The sequence below is a fragment of the Eurypyga helias genome, unplaced genomic scaffold (genome assembly GCF_000690775.1).
Source record: "Eurypyga helias isolate BGI_N326 unplaced genomic scaffold, ASM69077v1 scaffold40967, whole genome shotgun sequence".
Lineage (NCBI taxonomy): Eukaryota > Metazoa > Chordata > Aves > Eurypygiformes > Eurypygidae > Eurypyga > Eurypyga helias.
In genome coordinates, this window is record NW_010263097.1 from 19121 (window position 1) to 39461 (window position 20341).

General features: G+C 48.2%; 1 protein-coding gene across 1 annotated transcript; it reads right to left on the minus strand.

The window, feature by feature from the left end:
• Positions 1-2238: 2238 nt before the first annotated feature.
• Positions 2239-13472, minus strand: LOC104504173 (tumor necrosis factor alpha-induced protein 2-like). The gene is made up of 11 exons (XM_010155938.1): positions 13148-13472; positions 10565-11192; positions 8848-8962; positions 7547-7672; positions 6619-6719; positions 6434-6532; positions 6139-6262; positions 5051-5173; positions 4054-4209; positions 2789-2910; positions 2239-2380 (listed from the first exon to the last, which is right to left on the minus strand). The coding sequence occupies exons 1-11, from the start codon at positions 13470-13472 to the stop codon at positions 2239-2241; spliced, it is 2061 nt and encodes a 686-aa protein (XP_010154240.1).
• Between the last annotated feature and the right edge of the window lie 6869 nt (positions 13473-20341).

A 20341-nucleotide genomic window follows, 5' to 3' on the forward strand; every position in this document is an offset into this window, starting at 1 on the left:
CCTTTCACTAATTGGGAAAGAGAATGTTGCACAATAGGTGAAAGTTGTCGTGAGTGTTCAGAACTGTCAGAAGTCATTTTAGCATTTGGCTTTCAATTCTAACTGGCATAAGTATTTAAATGATGTGTAATAGTTTTTAAATTATGTGTGCATATGAGGTTTTATGGGAGCATTAACGTTCTTGTGGAAGGAGAGGGAGGTTTGCACTACCCATGGCCAGGCAGCAGAACAAAACCAAAGCACTGTTTTTTCACCCAATAAACAATTTTGTCACATAACCTGTTGGCAGAGGACGACTCCTGCATCCATCTCACCACGGGCATCAGCAAAGCCCCAGGTTTAAGAGCAGCTGCTAGGAGGGTAAATGGGGGTCAGCAGGACCGGCTGGGGCCAAATGGTGGTGGGCTGTATCTGCTAAAGACTCATATGGGCAGGAGGAGTCAGCAGAGATAGAGGAAGGGGGATGCCAGAGCAGTAAGGATGAGATATATGTCAAATATATGTATTTTTATTATTCAACATTAAGACTGCAGTAGTTCTTAGAGGCTGACGTTTTGGACCTTGTTATACCAGGTACCATAAACACGGTGCACAGGACAGTCCTTGCTCCAGAGACCAAGGGAAGGCAGGCTATGAGACTGCTCTACAGCCCAGAGGGTGCCTCTGCTTCTTCAGCTTGTCTGTAGTCCAGCAAGACCCTCCCTACCTGGAACCGGTGGGCAACATTCACCAACACAGACTGGGAGGAGTGGAAGAATTAGCCCTTTGAAAGAGTACGTAGAACTACATGTGGCAATGCAGTAAACAACAGCCAGAGACAGAATAAATGAGTCACTTTTCTAGCGTATTTGAATACTGTTTAAATATAAACATTGCAAATTAATATCTCTAACTGAGAAAAAAATAAAATTGGATGCAAAAATACACCAATGGCATATGCGTATAAATATATGACGTGGTTTGCACAGTCATTATGCGTCCTCCTTACGGGCTGACTTTCTAGAGGCTGGTACAAAAGTTGAAATATCAAAAAACAGAAATGAAAGGTCTTCAGCTAAACACATTGCTGCTTTGGCAAGTGATTCACTTCCCAAAAACCTGGGCTGTAAAAACGAAACATAGTTTCACAACAGATCCATTTGTTTTCACATCATACCTACCTCACCGCATGAGGTTAAAGAGTGAGCAAGGAAACGGTGGTGCATACAGAATGCCCAGTACATTATAATGGCGTTGGAGCCCAGTTCCACCACCCATTCAAAGCCTGTGATGCTAAGGGCATCTGGAGAGTTTTCTCCCCAACGAAGATGGCTTAAGCAATATACAAAGTGCTTTACTAGATGCTTATGCCACACCATCCACTGCAACTGGCGGTTTGCTCCTAACCCTCTGGCAGCAGGGTGCCACTCCAATGCAGATGCACTGGATGGGGTCACTGCAGAGGGCTGGCAGCTGCCGGGGGGGTCAGATGCTCCCACCTCACAGAGGTGAAGGACTCCCAGACGGAATGCTGCTGCGGTGCCAGAGGGGGCTCTGTGGGGCCAGTTCAGAAACCCTGATGCCCGTGGGCAATGCTGCTGCATGGGGCACAGGGTGCAACCAGGGCCATGCCAAACCCAGATCTGGGGGTGCTGCAGCGCAGCGGGACAGGGGGAGTCCTGGCATGACTAGGCAACAGCTCCTCCTGACCCAAAACCTGGTGCCTCGCCCATCAGCCTCACACAGCCAGCCTTGCCCAGCTCAGAGGAAGGCAGATGGGGTGCAAGCATGCTCACATGGCACTTTTCTAACATCTCTACATTTTTGTTTCAGTTTTTGTTTCCCTCCATTTCCTTAGAAGACAAAAAGCTACGTAGGAGGTGCCCGCTCGGTCTGGGCTAGCGGGGGAGTCAGCGACGTGGCCTTCACAGTACCCCGTGAGGTAGACGGAGGTCAGAGAACCAGGGCAGTGTCCAGACGGAGAACGTGGTGGCACCAAGGAGACCTCAGATGGAGTCTGTGACTTCTGCAGGGAGCAGCCCCCATCCTTGCGAGCACCGCACCCCCTGCGGGTGTCCCCCTTCCCAGCCGTGCATGGGGGACAGTGATTTCCATAGAAATGCTGAGCGCCAGATTAGGACAAAGTACTTTCTGTAGGAAAAGTTGGTGCTGGGTGCTGTGCCTCGCTCCAAGGGATGGTCTCTGTCCCTAGCTTAGCCCACAGTCTGGCATAAAGCGGGTGCCAAGGGGTGCCGTGGCCTAGGACACATTTATGTTGGAGAAGAGCGTGGCCGCGGGCAGCGTAGATGCCGTGCTGTCTGCCAAGTAGCCCAGGATGCTTTTGCGTTCGCTGTGTGACAGATTGGCTTTGATGCACAGGAACGCTTCCAGGTGCTTTTTGCTGCGGAAGAGAAAGGGGCAGATGTCACCTCCTCCCGCAGATCTACAGGTGCCGGGTCCCTTGTGCCAGGATGCGGCCCTCCACCCTGTGATGGGTGGCATCTGGTGGTCTAACACAGGATCCAGCACTGTCTGGGAGGTTTGGGGTAGGGTAGGCAGTCTCCAAGGCAAAGGAAAAAATCAGGCCAGAATTTGGAATATGTAAGATATGTAAGTAGGTTTTTTTTTTTTTTTTTAACAGTTTATTTTGTTGCCCAATGGCACTGGGATGGCCACAGCCTGGCAGGCATCCCCCACCCCTTTCACACACTCAGGCTATATGAACCCCACCTCTGCTCATATTTGACTGTTTCCTGGCTCAATTAAAATCCCACACGAGTATTTGCAAATCTGTTTCAGCGTCTCTTACCGGATATCTGGGTATGTTGTGGCGAGTGTTGCAACTTCAATTTTAATGGCACCTAAATCCTGAAGTCGGATGATTTCAGCCAGCTTGGGGAGGGCGGAATTCAGCCACGTGGCTTGAGACCCCTGCCAGAAGAGAAAGCGGTCAGCGTGGAGGTGCAAACCCCCGCGTAGCCCAGGAGCTGTGCTTCACCAGCAGTGTCACCAAACTGGCTCCTGGCGAGGGGGAAGGACACAGCTGAGATTTTAGATGCCTCATTGTTTTCAGTGATGTTTCAAGCCCAGACTTTGCCTGGGCCAGCCTTTTAGGAACTGGATTAGTTTTGTGTTGGTTTTTAATCTTCTTACACAAGAGGTGTAGGGTTTGCCAGAAGACCGAGGTTTCCGCATCCACCTCAACAGACTCTGATCTTCCCTCTCATCCTGCTTTCTTTTCCTCGGGTTTCTATGTTGCCCAGGGTGTGTATGAGGTCTGATGGGCAAGGTAATGCAATGGCACATGCTGCTGTCTCCCAGCTTTACACACAGCCCTGCCTTTTGCATCCTCAAGCATTGCCAAAATCGTTTCCCTGCCCGCTCAGGAAAAAGCCCCAGCTGGACCTGTTTTCTGGCTGCTGGATATCCCAAGGCACTGGCTGCCTGACCTCCTGCCCACACCAAGGGATGTTCAGGCTTGTTCCCTCTCCCATGAAACGTACATGGGGTGGTGGAGGACAGGGCTTGACTTTACATTTTTGCAGGCAAATTTAGGAGTGTGAAAGGAGGGAGGTGATCTTGGAGGACAGGGAAAGGTGTCTCAGCCATGCAGAAAACACAAGGGGCTCTGATGGAGGAAACCCTTGTGTACCAGAGACCTCACACACCGCCCATTCCAGCCCCTGCCTCACCTCCAAGCAGCACAGTGAGGGAAATCAAGGGTGAGGGTAAGAGTCAGAATCCAGACTCCTCATGAGTTGTACTGAAACCAGAGAACTGCAGTGTTTAGGTAAATCTTCTGACCCTGCTAATATAAATCTTCAAAAGGAAACCACTGCCTACAGGACAAAGGCGGATGAAATCATGACACTCCATCTGGGGATGGCAGTCTGCTGGTGGGGGAGCCTTCCTGCCTGCAGGCACTTGGAGACCTCTTGCTGCCTAAGATCCCTCCTTCCAGGAAATTAAGCTGAGTTGGAAAGGCTAATGAGAGGCCCCCCCGAAAATTCATTTTCCTGTTTGTCAGTGCTCCCTTGCCCTGTGCTGGTGTGGACATGACGAGCGCTCACGTACATTGCTGGTGCAGAAGGCCTCCAGGTCGGCAGCGTTCTCAGAGATGTGTTGGGCCAGGTTTTGCTGCTGCGCTGGACTTTTCAGGCTGACTTTCTTCTTCAGCAGCCTCACGATGTACTCTTTAACCAAACGGGCATGGATCTTCTCAACGATAGCCTGTTGGAAAGGAGAGGAGGAATGAGCTATCTATCTTTTGCTTGGGGACAAAACAAACCCTGCGTATAGGTGGAGGACAAAAACATCTTGGTAAGACATGCCCCATCAAATGCCTGCTGCTGATCCCACATGAGGAACAGTGCTGATTGCTGACCTCCCCATGATGGTTACACAACATCCTAGATGCCGAGAATTTCTTTGTATTCAACTAATGAAGTGTGGGAATTTCCCGATGTTGTTTCCTTCTGGGAAGAGTTGAAGGCATAGGAAAGATCTAACTTGTGTTAGAGAAGAAGTAGCAGTACTCCAGAGAAACAGGAATTCATGCTGCTCCTCCTGTTCCTCTCTCTAATACACAAAACATCGTAATTTTGTTTCAGCTACTAAAAAGACAAAGGCAGGAAATCAAAGATTTTTTAATATGGTGATGTTTTATATCTACTTCAGTACCACTGAAAATGTGATTGTGGCTCAGTTATCCGGGATTTGTCCCAGTTGTATCCATTTCCTCTGGTTCTTAGGGCAATCAAAGAACCATGAACTGTGTGATTGCACCCATGTTTCAAGGTTGCTAAGCCAAACTCACACATAAATAAAGCCATATTTTGAGTGATCCCTGGCACACTTTCTCTACAACATGGGTGATTTTCCATGAAAACAGGGCAGCAGAGCTACAGGAGAGGTCTCTCTCCCTCTCTCTCCCTCTCCCTGAGAGGTCTTTCCAATGCCAGGCCAGCTCACCAGCTTAACGCAGGTCAAGGCACCTGCAGTTGCAGAGGATCAGAGCTGAAAACTCAGCCTCGGTCTCCCAGAATCCCTCTGTTATCTCTCTTGGACTTACGTGGTAGAAAGGCTCCTTTAGGGTCCGGAAGTCTGAAATATGTTTGCTGGTGGTTTTAATGATCTCGTTCATAATTTCATTGCTGGAGTCCCACTTATTTTCTGTAAACTTCTTATAACTTGGCTGAAAAAAAGGAAAATCTGCTTAGTTTCCTCAAAACAAATTCTATGCACAAGTATATTTAACATTTCTGTAAGTACAGTATCCTACACAGCAACAGTCCCGTGACGTGCAGTCCTGTGCAGGGGTGTGCGACAATGACCTATAAGGGCAGGGGAAGAGGGGGCTGTACTGGGCTTGTGCCCCCTTCTTGGTTCCTCATGATGAAGACTGAGGGCTTGGAAAGGCTCATATTGGAGATTTTTTTTTATTTCCACATTTTTAATCTTTTGCCCACACCATCTTGTCTGATTAGAGAATTAGGAAACCATCAGGGGGGAAAAAAAAAGAATCATTATGAGATGTTTTCAATCATGGTTTTTCTTGGCCACAGTAAATATACATGAAAATAAATAAAGCACCTCTGCTCTGTCAGATGCCTTCTCAAGGGCCCTACAGGGAAAGCTGGTGAGATTGTGGCTGAACATTCCTGACTCCTATGTCTTCCCCTCTATCACACTTGCTTAACTTAAAAAGCTTGTGTTTTATATAAAAGAAAGGAAGAAAAAAAAAGAAAAAGAAAAAAAAAAAGAAAGAAACCAAAGTGCCTTTCAGGACACCTTTATGAAGAAGCCAAAAGCTGTGTAATTGCAGTTCATGCCATTTTTGATTGCTTCCTACAGTGCGGAGTGTAAACACTGGCAGGTCGAGACTCTCCCTCCTGCAGCAGTTCTCTCAGCTGCTATCAGATCAGTTTATGTTCCTCTGCACCGTCGTGCCTCTGTGACTGTGCCCGTTGTGCTCCCAGGCTTGAGGACCAGCTCAAGGAGAGGGGATTCAGGACCAGCTCAAGGAGAAGGGATTCAGTTCTCTGACTGATGCCAAGCGCTGTCCTGCTCCACAGCCCTCCTGAACTTTGCTGCACTGGAATCAGAGATTTGGGGAGGGCTGAGCCATGGGCAAGAGGGTGTGGGGTGCGGGTACGGTACCTTCAGCTGCGCAAACAGCTGCTGAAGCAGCACGTCGAAGCCGCTGTTTTCGATGTCGCCAAGAGTGCCGAGGATGTGGGCTTTATTGTCGTCGTTCTCTGCCATGTTTTTCTGCGCGTAGTCTCTGCAAGGAAATAGCAGCAAGGTCAGCATAATCTGTCCTCAAAAGAGAGAAGGTCTCCAAACCTTCCTCTGCAGGCAGACGGACCCTCCTCTGCTCACCCCGGAGCACCTCTCGCACTATTATCCATTGCCTGCAGAGGAAGGAGCAAAGCCTTTTGTTTTGGACCCTCACCTAAAATTCCAGCAGTTGTTAATATTTGCAATCAGGATAGGCTTGTAGTATCTGTGCTTCTTGCTCTTCTCCTTAAAGTCTTCAAAAGCATCCTTGTAGCTGGAGGGGAGACGGAAGAGAAGAGGCGGATGAGCCCCCGCCCAGGGGGCTCTGGCAGCCCAGCTGCCCACCCTGCCTTACCGCACCTTTTCAGGAAGGCAAGCAGCTCCTTCGACAGGCGATGCGACAGCTCCTCGCCCACTGCTGCGCTGATGTCCTGGGCTCGCTCCTGGCCGCTGTAGATACTCTAACAAGCAAACAGACAACACGATCAACTTTAAATGCTGCCTGCTCCAAAAAGGCCAGGTTTGCTGGTTAAAAAGGTGACAGATCCCAAACTGTGGTAACCGCAGCCCTCCCTGCGACTGAGCCAGGGATGTGCAGAGCAGCATTGCTTATTTGGTGGGTTCCAGCCAATTTTGACCTCCATCTTCAAATGCAGAGAGAGTTGAAGAAAGCAGCATTAAAGAACATCTATAAAACAGCTGAGAAAGTGGGGAAAGCGACACTTGAGTTTTTTGCCTTTTTTGGCTGAATGTCATATGATTGCAATAAAAAACCCCATAATTTAGGTACAATCACCTAAGTATAAAAAAGGTTTATTTTTACAAGATAAACTCTGCTAGTCCTCTGCAGCCAGAGGAGGGAGAGTGTTGAACATGGGGAAAGAGCAGGAGCACTCGGAGCAGCCCTGCCCATGACAGTCCCCCTGGGAGCAAGCTGGGCAACAGCTCTGTGCTGCGTCCGCGCTTGGCAGGTTTAGCCTCCTGCGTCCACTGTTACAAGACCCAGCACCTAATGGCTTGGCTTCAGCTCAGGGTGCAGGAGAGACCGCACAGGGAGAAACAAAGGCAGCTTTCCTGCTCGCTTTGCTTACAGAGGAGCTTGTCTCCAGCACACGGTAGACCAGGACCATGCCAGACCATGGGGCAGGGCTCCCCTTTACCACCCACCTCTGCTACTGCCCTGCACCAGCGACCTGGCCTTTCGCTCTCCTGAATCAACTATAGTTAGTCTCATACTCTAAATACAGGCAGGATGCAACCGTTCATTTTTAATATACACCTGGATTACCTGGATAACAAATATTGCTAGTAGCTCACTCTGAAAATGTCCATTTAGTTTCTCTGGTTCTTTGTCTTCTTTCCATCTCTGGATTTCTTTATCTAAACATTTGCTCAGTGAATTCTTGACAGTAGCCTTTAGGGAAGGAAAACCAACAGCATTTGTCACAAAGTGGATGTAGCAGCTCCTGCCTTATCCAGGTTTTACTTGCTCACCCATCATTTGTCTGGCTGAGCAGACATTTTCCTCGGCCCTGGCTGAGAAATAAAGGGTCTTTGTTATGAGACACCTTATCCCTGTGCAATACCGAGTTGGATATTTCAGTGTAGGAGTGAACATCTACGTCCCTGCCCGTAATATCAGTGTTGATCTCAAGGGCAGGGCAGGAGAGTGATGGGTAAGAAGGTCACAGGCAGCTACCAGTGCTAGAGCCCAAATTCCCCCAGCCACGCGTTGACTGTGTGTCCTAATCAGTGCTACCCTCTGGGCCTGGTTTTGCAATCCTTTTTCATAAGCACTTCTGACGTCTTATGAGCGCTGGTGAGTGAAGCCTGTTCTCAGGCTTTCTGACCCCTCCTGCGTGCACACTGTGCAGCCACGCTTTTGAAACGGTCTCCGCAGTGGCTTGCACGTACCTCTGATCACCAAGTGCCGTGTTCATGCGGTCTGTAGCCCTCACACCCTCCTCTCCATCTGCAAACCATCAGGGGCTACAGCTAAACCTGGAACTCGTTTTCTCATTTTCCAGGAATTCCAGCCCCAAATGCCAAAAGCACTAAGCTATGGGAGTACTGTAAAAGTTGCCTCTTGTATCCATTAAGGCAAGAGTGATCCAAAAACCAGAGCAATTGTTATTTTCTGCAGACCAGGTGATTCTCCACTAAAGAAACACATTTTTCAAGAGCAGACCTGCATGCTTTGTGCTCATCCAAGGTCGGGCACCTCTGCAGAGACCTGAGATAATTCTGAATCCATCATCTGCGAGAGGGAGCATAAATCCCTCTGGGATTTAAAAGAGAACTGCAAAGTTACCCATAAAGAAGTGTTGGATTTTTTCCCACCTTCCTACCACAAGCTCTGCAAGAACAGGATGGCTCCCAGGGCTAACAGGAAGTTTGTTCTGCAAGTCCCATCAAGCAGAAAGCCGACCTGTCCCCCCCAGAAGAAACAAAAGCATTCTTGCTTTTGCTTGTCTCTGGAAGGGTGTGTGACTCACAGCTGAGAAGTGTGCATGCAGGGCAAGTCAGAGCTCCTTCAAGGAGTCATATGGGAACAGTAAAGGGAAGAGGAGGGACTGAACAGATTCTCACCTCTTCACTGTCAAGGTATTTCTCTTCGAGTTCTTTGCTCAGACTTGATGGCAAAAGGCTTCCAAGCTTAACTTTGTCCAACTCCGCGGCTAAAACATGATCTTTTCTCATGTCTCTGGAATGAAAAAGCCAAACAAATTCATTTTCCAAGAGCAGTGTAATTCAAGACAGCTGTTGATGCAACGCACTAACAATTTTTGAGGCTATCAGTGAAAAAACAGATGGAAATGTACATTGTCCTTAGTCCAGCCAGGACTTGGAAGAGCTGAATCTGTGCCAAGGGTAGGACCTGTGAGGATGGGACCGCAAGCAACCCAGGGGAACGAAGTCACATTCTGGTACAGGGGACGAGAGCAGCAGGAGGGACTAGTCCCAGGACATGGCCTCTCTCCATCGATATAGCAAGGGGATCAGACAGAAAGATGTCATTTTGTGGCTATCTGGGAATGGAGTGGGCAGTTCCATACTCTGCTGTCATGTCCTCATGGCATGCCAGCTCAGCTGGGTGCTCCCGAGCAGCTTTGAGGGAAGGGACCTGCCAGCCGTGGGGGGCTCAGGCCAGCACTTGTGGGGAGGCTGATTTGGAAGCAACCTCTCCCTCTGGAGCTGCGGAGAATAACCCTGAGCATCGCCTGATTTCTCTGTTTGCACATGACCCAGCTCCGTGGGGGTACACTGCCGTGCTTCCCACACATTGGCTCTTTCTGGTAGGATGCTGGAAGCTGGGCCAGGCTGTTGTGCAACCCTCCTCCTCACTGCTCCCTTCACTGCTGGCCATGGAGAGGTGGTCCCTGAGCAGAGACCTGGATCTAGCCCCTGGGAACACCTTGTTAAGCAGCTGCTGCCCTGGCCAACAGCATCCACAGCAATGGGCTGCGCTGCTCCAGTGAGCCCTGGTCCTCACAGCTACTGATTTCCAGACACACACTGGTTCAGGCCTGAATATCCTGACCTAAAGCACAGCACTGGCTCTGGAAAACTTCCAGGATCTGCACTGACTCATTATACTCGGTCAGTGAAACCTGAGGATGAACAAGTGAAGGTGAAGGCTTTAGAACACCAGAAGAAACACTGCTGGTGTATTTACTGGCTTTCACCTAAGAAATGAGAGCCCTTGAATCTCCATCCAGTGCTATAGGCCACAGCAAGGCACGGTTTTAGTTCTACAGTGTATAGGGCTTGCAAGCATGAAAGGCAACCCTTGGCTGATGATGTCATTTCACAGGGGTGCACCTTGTGGTCTCCCAGCCCAGAGGAGAGCACAGACTGTGGGTAGTGACTAAGAAACATCCTCCATGCCCAGGATAATTGCACCTTGGTTGTTCTATTCATTGGCTGCCCTCTGGTTCAGAGGGTTGAAATTTCCAAATTTTCCAAGGATGAGTTCAGGTCTACAACTGGAAATAGAGATCAGGGCAATGAACCTGCCCAACTTACCCCACAAGTGAAGACCTAAACATCTGTGTGCATGATGTGGCCCAGAAACCTGAATGGTGGGATGAGCTCTTGGTTTAGAGAGTAGCAGCCTTGAGTGTGCCCCTTCCAACTCTCCTGGTCAGCCAGTGTACACCAACACAAGGCCAGCGACACTAAAACCTACCCAGGCACCAGACTGCATCGCAGTGATGCCGATTCACAAATCAAGCAAATGCCTGGTTTGCAGCCACTGAACTAGTATTGATCACCAGGGATAAACATGTGTAAAAGTCTCACTTACTTTGGATATATGTTGTGCACCCAGGAGAGGAGGAGGTAAATATCCTTGTCTTCCAGATGCGATTCAGCATTTTTCTTCGCCTGGGAGGCAAAATAATTGTGGTAGAGTTCTGCATATGTGCTGAACACATTAAACTCCGGAGGATAAAGCTGTTTAATGTACTTTACAACTACTGTCAAATCTTCTTTCATTGTCTTCCCCATGTGCAGGAGGTTCTGGCCAGCTGTAGAGAGGTTCTCAGTTCTAGGAGTACGGCTGGTGTCTTTCATTCGAGTCTCTACCGACTCCTTTACTGTAGCCATCCAAAGCTCTTTCCAATTTCTAGGTCTAAATTGCATGTTTTGGTCAGGTGGATTCTCTGACATGTAGCTCTGATCTTCTTTCTCCTGCTCTTTCAGTGCCTCTACTGCCTGCTGCAGCAGTTCGGGGTTTGTTTTTGCCAGCAGCACGGAGTCTTTTAAGATGCTGAACACTTTGTGCTTTAGAACTGCATAGACAGACTCCACATCTTGCTGGCTGGTGTTTAGTCCCTCCTCACCTTTGCTAGACAGGCTTTTCTCCAGGATAATCAGATACTGAGCAGCGTCGCAAAGCTTTTGCTCTTCGAGGAGATCCATGATTTGTTTGACTGGTGAAAGAAGAACAGCCTTTCTTTATCCAATAGAGAAGACTAAAATTTCTATTTTATATAAACTTATGGTCTGGAATATTTAAAAAAAAAGTTTGTATTTCTCTAATGCTAGATCTTCAGCTCCTTCACCATATAGAAAATCTCTTTCTTTAAAGATTATTTCTAGCTTGCCTCTACCTGGGACAATGAAAATTGGAATTCTAGCACCACTGTGTTTCATCTGGACAGGTTTTCATGTGCTACCCATTATTTTTCCAAAATTTAGATTTGTGAGGGATTGGGTTTTTATTTATTTATTATCCTGCTTCCCATTAATATGACCTCAAGAAAGAAGCATGGCTTTAGAAATAAATGTAGATGGAAAGATACAACTAAACAAGATGTGCTATAGGAAATACCCCATGAGCTTTCCAGAAATAGGTTGGCACAATCTGACCTGTGAAATTTTTTTGGAGGACACATTTAGCGGGCAAGTTAAATACAACTGAACTATCTTATCTGAACTGCAGCTAGTTACTCAATATGGTTCAATCTGGGAAATTATGAATTAAACTGGAGGAGTTACATCCCCACATAGATTTTGTTAGGTATATAAGGTTTCTATGGGAAATGCTGGGTGGAGAAAGCTTACATTACTCATGAAACTAATTTTACTTCATATTCTCTTTCAAGACTGTGGCACAGAAGCTGGGAGGGCCCCACTGGCATCTGATGATTACACAAAGTTCAGAGACAGTATCGAAACCGAGGGCTCGGTTTATCGTACAGGAACAACAGGATAACTGGAATAGTCAATGGGCTGAAACTTAATAGCCCAAAGTATACGATACAAATTCAATAGAACAAAAGTTACTTAGCAACAAATAGGATTTTCTGCTGCAATCTGAATGTGAATCATCTTGGAAATGGAGGAAGAAGACAGATGTCAGGAAAATCAGTAAATCATTACTGTGAGATGGTGGTGAAAATGTCAGTTATGACCCCAGGATGTATCCAGTGAGGAATGTCCCACTGAGGTAGGAAAATGGTAACTTATTATACCAGGCATTGGTGGTATCTCATCTGGATTATTTTCTGCAATTCTGGTTGCTTTATTTCAGAAGAAAGGCATTGGGAATGGGGCAATGCAGCAGTGAGAACAAAGGCACGAAGGGCCCGTTTTCAGTAGACTTGGTTCATTTAGCTGAACAAATTCATGGTTGAGAAGGAAAACCACCAGTTAGGGAAAACATCTGACACATGGAGAAGGAGACACCAATGAGCTGGATAAAGGCTTGCCCAAACATGAGATAATCTGTACTAAAGCAGTGAGACTTTAAGAGCCCCCCAGTAAAGGAGGTAGGGCTAAAAAGTGTACTTATTTTAAGGTACAGCTCATTAATTTTATGAACCAGGTAATGAGATATGTCATCTGAGAGGAGGTGGCAGGTGAGCCTTGGAAACGCCAAGGGGCATTCCTCTCCAGTCCTGGGTTTCTCTGAGTGGGTATTTTCCTGCCTCTCTAAGCACCCTGCAGGGACGGTGCCCGCAATCAGTGGAGCTGTATGTTCAGATATCAGCTCCAGACCTACGTGTGCTGCTTGCTGCTGTCCCTGGGGGAAGAGGAGATTTCACGGGTGGGTGGCTTCATGGAGGGACAGAGCAGGGAGGTATGCTTTGGCTTCTCACCCATCCCCAGATCTCTGTGCCACCATGAAAGGCATAAATAAGTTTCGTTTTGGACAGACAACCTGCAAACTGGCAGTTCCTCAAGGAGTGTGCCCCTGGTACCAGTGGAACAGGACTTGAGGTCATGTCCCACTCAGCTCATGGTTTCCCCAGGTCCCCTGGGCAAGTCACTTCAACCTGTCAGTGCCCTTGTTGCTCAAGGGGACAATTCTCCACCTCGTGCAGCCCCTCTACAGGTAACTGTGGCTGATGAGGTGGTGCAAGGAGGATGGAGGAACACTTACCGCTGGGTGGTTTGGTCTTTTTTATCTTCTTAAATGCATTGGTAAGGATTTCCTTTATTCCTTTCTTCCCCTTTTCAGGGCTGTCCCCAGCAGAGGTGCAGCTCCCATTGCTCGTGATGGAAGATGCACGGGAGGGTCTGTAGGCTTGCTCTGGTCTTTCACTCATCTTATCCTGGTTCCTGGACCAGACCTCGTCTCCAGAAGGTTCAGGACAGGCAGAGACTTGAGCAGCTACTGATGATGAAGTGTTTGCACCAATGCAACCCTCTGATCCATTGCGTATTCCAATAGGACCACTTTGGAAAAAAGGTAACATTTTCATCATTTTCCTGCTAGCCTGCAAATTTCAGAAAGAACTGGTCAGATTATAACAGTTTACATTAAAATTACCATGGCACAACTTGTCAAGATGTATTCCCATTAAAAAAAACCAAAACAAAACCAAAAAACAACCAACAATTTTGTAAGTTGTCCCTGTGTGCGTACCGTGGGGAATGCCACACACATTAGGTAGGAGCACAGCTCTGCGGGAGAGCTCCTGAGCAACATCACCCCCGGTAACCAGGAGGATGGAAGCAGCTCTCTGGTCTAATAAATAACTTAAGAGAAAATCGATGAGTGATTTTAAGGGTGATTCAGATGACCTGATTTGAGACTTTGAGCTTGTCTGGATACAGGAGAGCAGGACTCTCCCACAGGATGCCGTGGGAGTACAGACGTGAGCATGGATGCTGCACATGAATGATGAGGGGGGCGGGGGGAACAGGACACAAGCATCCTGTGCCTATTCAGAGCAACCACGAAACTTTATACAGCATCAGGATCAATTCCAACCTTCCTTAGGGCCTATTTTTGGTGATCTCTGTTCATCTGGCTGTAGACCTGTCTGTGGAAGCCCATGTAACTCCTCGCATACTGAGTTTGCAAGTACAGCATGAAAATGTACCAAACCAGGTATGCAGCAATCTCTGCTGAGCTCAAGTCCTGCTGGTTTAACTCTGTTCCCCTTGAAGTCAGGAATAAAGTTCTTAGCTTCACAGGGGAGGAGAGCTCCCAGAGAAGATGGCCAAGAGCTCAGAAACATCAGGACTGTGAAAACCATGGCTGACAGGATGGGAGTGCGGGAAGCACAGCAGTATCTCCTGATGTGAACATCACTAGGTTTATAATTTTAGGTCCAAAAATCCCAGTAAGAAGCATGGCTTCAATGCTTTACGTGCTGCCTGCATCCCTACGGTGGCAGGCACAAGCTCAAGGACGCATTCAGACCCTTCAAACCCAGTCACAGTCTATGTAATCTCATTTTTAAAACAGCCCCAAGGTGACAACAACATCCCAAACAAGTCAACTTCAGTGCAGCTTGTTGCAACTTTGGTATGACTTGTTGGGCGTTCTCAAATCCCTGGGAGCAATTATTACTCCCATCTGTCTATGTTGAAACGTGAGGCTGAAGCGCAAGATGTGGCTTGTGCAGAAAGAAATACTAGTGGAACGGGGTGGTGGAGGGGGCAAGGTTCTGACAGCAGGGGATAACCAGACTGGACTTTTCCCAAAGCTGCTAAATGAAACTGGTGCTCATCCAGAGCAGTCTTGGCCTGGCTGAGGGGGAACAGGAATGTGGCACCAGAATCAGGCTGGTTTAGCCTTATTTAACCAGACACTGTCCTGACAGTCTACTACCAACACTCTTGCACTAGAAATAATTAACAATATAAACTTGTATTGTAACAACATAATTTTACATTTATATTTAGAATGATTTATGTCCATGTATTTATGTACATTTAATATGTTGCTGGAAATGTATCTGCATAATTATATTAATTTCTATAATGACTATAATTATGTAATTGCTGTAAATAAAGTGACTCATAGCTTCCAATCCTTGATCTAACAATGCTTTTTTTTAAGTGACTTTCTGGGAGACCAATGCACTTCTGTATGAACAACTCTCGGGCATGTTCTGGCTTACTTGTACTGCGTAAGGGCGGAGGAATTAGGCTTTAAATAAAGGAAGAATTTGGCTTCAGTTATAGGGCCACAATGTGGTGACCTTCAAATACCCTTGTTAAGTTCATACTGCTGGTATGTATCACGCCGATACAAGCTGTGATACTTCTGAGCAAACTGGTTGGAAGACTGTGTGCTCCTGCTGGCTCCCGTCAGCTTGGAGAGCTTCGAAGCATCAAGTTAGCGGTGATACAGCTGGGTGATATAGAGAGCTGAAAGGCTTTCCTTCTCCGTGCTGTGGCTGCCAGGTCACGTTCAGGATTAGTAATGCTGTTGCTTTTAAAGACAATGAAGATGAAAACTCATTCGGGAAGGAGAAGAAGGGGTGTGGGTGTGCATGATCTGGCTCGCTCTCAGCCAAACTTGTGGTCTGTGACCCAGGGCAAAGGGTGAAGCTAAACCTAGTGTCCTGCTGCCAGAGCAGGACGGCAGTGGCTGCCAAGAGGAGTCAGAGCCCTCGTGCCCCAGGGATCAGGGCTGGTCCCAATCCCTGGGGGTGAGCAAAAGGGCCAGAGCACCAGAGCTGCCCAGTGGCACGTAGTCACAGCTGGAGCTTCACACCTACCTCTCCCCCTAGCACCGGTATTGGGTTGGGGAGGGAGGAAAAATCCCTGCCACTCACTCCAGCTACTCTAGTCAGGATGCCCCATTAAAATCCTAAAACTGGTGGAAAAGAGCTTCTTTTTCTTTCATTCTCATTAAAAAGATATCACGGCAACCAGGGTTCTCTAAGTGTTTGGGACTTTCCTAATTTTTTTATAGGGCTATTTTCCTAGCCTGCATTTCCCAACATAAGGCTGTGTTTAGATTAATTCTGCCAAATCCCTTCCTTCCTGTTTATTCAAGCAGACTCAGCAGAGACCTTTCTCCTTCTCCTCTTATTCTGAACAAAGCATTTACTGTTCTTTCTTTTTTGTTGTTGTTGTTTCTAAACAAGGAAAGCATCTCTCTATTTCCTATAGCCAAAGGTGACTTCTGGGGTCTTTTGATGAATGATGATCAGAAAGGTGGATTTCAAAATGGTTTTGCTTCTTCCTTAATGCTAAGATGAATGTAATTTAACTTTGAAAATCACTGAAGTGAAACTATACATGAAAGTGTGGGTGAGGAAAAGATTAAGCTGCTTAAAAGCTTAGTTTTTAAATGGCTAGCAGAACTTTGTCCTGGTAATGCTCTGAAAGGGCTGGACATGGGGGTGGCCGTACCCAGGAGGGAAGCAGCTGGCTGGCCATGTACTGCCACGGGCTGCAGCCTGGGCGAGCCCCCGTGGTCTCTCTGTGGAGTCCACCAAACCATCATCTGCAATATGTCCCTACGCCCTGACCTGCCAAATAAAGTCCCACACCTAAATTAACAGATAAAATCAGATCCAGTGCTCTCGCATGGCGCTGCACATCTGCAGCGTGAGAACTGTGGGCAATATTGGCATGTCAGGGCGTGCTTTTTCTTCTGGAACAAATAAACACTGAAGGAGTTAAGCACTGGCGGAGCAAGGCTATCAGTGCAATAGCTGCCATGCTCCCTCACATTTGGCCAGCTTGAATGCTCGCCCAGTGTTTGTCAGTTTGCTGCTGCTGGTTTGCATATGTTTTTGTCTGCATCAGGAAATAGCAGCAAAGCCCAGCGCTCAGCCTCAGTCACTTACAGCAAGTGATCCCTTCCTTTCCAGCTCTACCCTTTATCACAAAACAGCCAAGCACTTGCTGTAAGAAACGCCTATAAGGAGCTTCCTATAAGAAACTTGCTTATAGAAAACAAACCACTTTCCACAAGAAACAGCTAAAAGGAGGTGGCACTGGTTATGGCTGGAGGTCACGAGCAGGAGATGCTCCTTGTGCCCCCCCTGCCCCCAGCATCTGCTCCTGCCCGCTGTGGCAGATGGGACACACTGGGAATTCTGCTCTGGCTCCAGTGGCCGTGGGCTGCTCCTGCACATTTGTGTTCTGCTCATAAATCAGAGCTTGCTAAAACTACAGCAGACTCCAAATTACCTTAGCAGTTAACACTTTGGGAAACGCTGAGTCGTTTCCCAGGCACAGAGCTCAAATTCAGGTCTTGGGAAATATGCTGATTTAAGGTCAAGACTTGACACAGATCCCAACTCATTATTATTACTAATTTCCTGTTAATTTACTGCTATCATCATCCTCATTATTATTATGTGGCACTAGAATTTGTGCCTGGGGAGGCTTTAGCTCAAATTTTTTTTTTTTTTTTTTTTACACAGCGTGTTCAGCTTGCAGTTTCCAACCAGAGGAGCAGCACAGCACGCGTACCATTCTCTGCCACGCTATACGAGGGGCCTGGACCACTGGGACAGCAGCGTTGCCGACTGCCGGCGTGGCTGGAGAGGCACCCAGGGATGCAGACCTGCCGGCTCTACAGGCAAGCTGTCCGCACTGTGCCCATCACGGTATGTACCCCCGGGCTGGAGCCTTTCCAGAGTGAGCGGCAAGGCCAAGGGGAACACCTGGAGCAGAGCAATGACACAGAAGGACACAACCCGCACTCTGGGCCTGGTAAATTCCCATTTTCTCCTTTTCCACCCCAAAGTAAACAGCCTTAATGCCACATGCTTAGGGTGGCTCATGGTGTGCCAGGGAGCACTCGGTGGAAGAGATTTACTAATCACGCCTATTCTGAAATTTTTTTGCTGATCTTTTCCTTGACTTCTTTTTCCTGAGCTGCTGCCAATATTAACAAGCATTTGTTTGGATTTTTAGTCCTCTCCAGCCTGCTGACATCCTAGGTCACAAGGATTTATGTCTCGTTTTAGTGGAAATCCCTCACACTCCTGCAGTCTTTCAAAAATACAGTTATTTAGCAAAATTTGTTCTCTGCACTTGTGTCGGCCTTTTCCTCCACACACACATCCTCCCCCCATTTCTCCCAATGGGAGTGGGGTCACCCCTAACCACACAAGAAAATCACACTGGGTCAAACCATCTTGTTTTGGGGGCAGTAAAGCAATGCAGCCAATCTGAATTTTGTGTACCTCAGACTACGCGGTAACACCTAAATAAGCTGCTAACAAATCAAACCGAAGAGCCTATGGAGATGCGAGTCCCAACCTTTGCAAGCTGGGAAGGCCTCCTAGGAGGTGTTTTTTTCCTACCAATTTTTATTAGAGGGATTGGGTACTGAATGGAGACACCATGAAGCTGGGGGGGTCACACTTGGCTACGCCTGGGAAACCACAGTCCACAGACAAGCTGGGCCACCAACAGCCCCACCTTGAAATTTCACTGTGCTGCTCAAATCCACGCTCCTGTCTGTGGACAGGACACCCACCACCCATGTGGTCCAGCACCACCCTGACAGTGGCCAAGCTCTGCTCCTAATGGGGTCAAAAGCAGAGGGGAGAGAAAACCTATGTTTCCAGTAAGGAAGTCAAGGGAGGAGCAGAGCATGCCCAGGGGACTCAATCCATGTCCCTTAGCACTGCCAGGAACCCCAGGAGGCTGGGGGTCACCCAAGGGATTCAGGGCAAAGGCAACGGCAGACTAGGCAGGGCATCCCAAGGCATCTCACCTGGTGCGAGATGCTTTAAATAAGTATTAAACCATGTTAACACCTGTCTGGGGAACAGCGTAGATACACAGTGCCCTGTTAATTTTTAAATCAGAATTTATTTTCTCTAAATTACTGAAGCACAACTGAAAATGGTTCTGTAAACCGGCATCTCCTGTTGTTAGCGAGAATTTTTTTAACAGCGAAAGAGAAGAGGAAATTACACGTATAGATTGTCCTTTGGAACAATACTCCTTTTTCTTCTCCCTTCAAATCTGGGCAGCACCGTTTTAAACTGCTGCCGCTGAAGGAGAAACCAACTGCTGCTGTCTAGGATTTTGTTTTTCTGTTACTCTTCCCAAAGCCAAATCCTACATTCAGGTTTGGAGTTTGCAAAGTTCACTGCTAGAGCTAACAGTGACTGAGAAGATATACAAATTCCCCAGGAGGCAGACCTGGAGCGCTCGCCTTTACTGGTACTTTCGGACTCCGGCTTTCCAGGCCTCTTTTAACAGAGAGTGACCAAAGCAAACCCAAACCCGAGTTTTCCAAAGCGCTCTGCTCCTGTTCGATTGGCTCTGTCAGAACTGGCGAGCCTCAAAGTCCCTTGGTGAGGGCAGGCAGTTGGATGTGTTACAGAATGACTGTTTCTTCAGGTTTTCTGCTCTGAACCTGGGCGTGAAGGCAAAGAACCATGGCTTCTAGATCAGCCATATGCTCCCGTCACAGAAAGTCTCCTCCTTACTTTGCAGCTGCCCCAAGGAAAAGTCCTACAATAAACACGCCGAGGACCTTAATGGTGAGGTTCAACCCATCAATTCGTGCCGGACAGGCTGGCACGGTGGATGTGGGGTGGCTGTCCCAGGATGGGAGGGAATCTCATCAGGTTCTTCAGTGCTCTGGGAAAAGGCAGGTCCTAGGGACAGTGGGACATCCCTGACTAGGAAAATTACAAGTAGTCACCAAACAGCAAGCATGGCAAGGCAGAAATGGCCCAGTCAGCACAGCGCAGGGTACAGTGCCTTGGACCATATAGGATCCAGACACTAAAATGGTGTTTTTCCCGTGCAGCTGGGCTGAGTGAGTCTGAGTGAGTCACAATGCAATTATTTTCCCTTGATCTGGGAGAAAACCACTTCCTTCGGAACAAAGAGGAGGGAGCAGGGGTTGCCACGCTGAATCTGGATCCCAGCGCCTGATCGATCTGGGGTTAGGATGCTCTGGTGCCCAAGATTTGGGGAGGCAGGAAGGCAGGGGAGGAGAGGGGGTAGGGAACTGGAGTCACTGCTCGCAGGCTGTCTTCACGCCCTGAAATACGGGGGGTGAGCAACAGAAATCGGACCCAATGCCATTGCCAGATGCGTATTCCAGCGGTCCCCAGCCCCAGGATGTGTCGGGAGCTGCTGTCCTTCCCGCAGCTCCTGGGATAGCAGCTCGATACTTTCTCTATCCTGGGAATTACGAGGTGGGGCTGAAATGGGTGACTTTGTCGGGGAATCCACCCTTTAGCACCTTCCCGTTATTCCTCCCCTCCCGCAGAGACAGCGGAGCCCCGGCGCTCGCCGCCTTCCACAGGTGAGCGGGAGAGAGGCGGGGGCGCGGCAGGAGCGGGACTGACACCGGCCCTGGGGGGGAAAGGGGAGAGCGCGGCGCTCCGCGGCACGAAGGACTTAC

Coding starts and splice junctions, on each gene's coding strand:
- LOC104504173 (XM_010155938.1), bottom strand. CDS start 13,472: ATGATGAAAATGTTACCTTTTTTCCAAAGTGGTCCTATTGGAATACGC. Junction 7,673..8,847: donor AATACCTTGACAGTGAAGAG/GTGAGAATCTGT, acceptor CCTTCCCTAAAG/GCTACTGTCAAGAATTCACT. Junction 5,174..6,138: donor AGCTGTTTGCGCAGCTGAAG/GTACCGTACCCG, acceptor CCTTTTTTTCAG/CCAAGTTATAAGAAGTTTAC.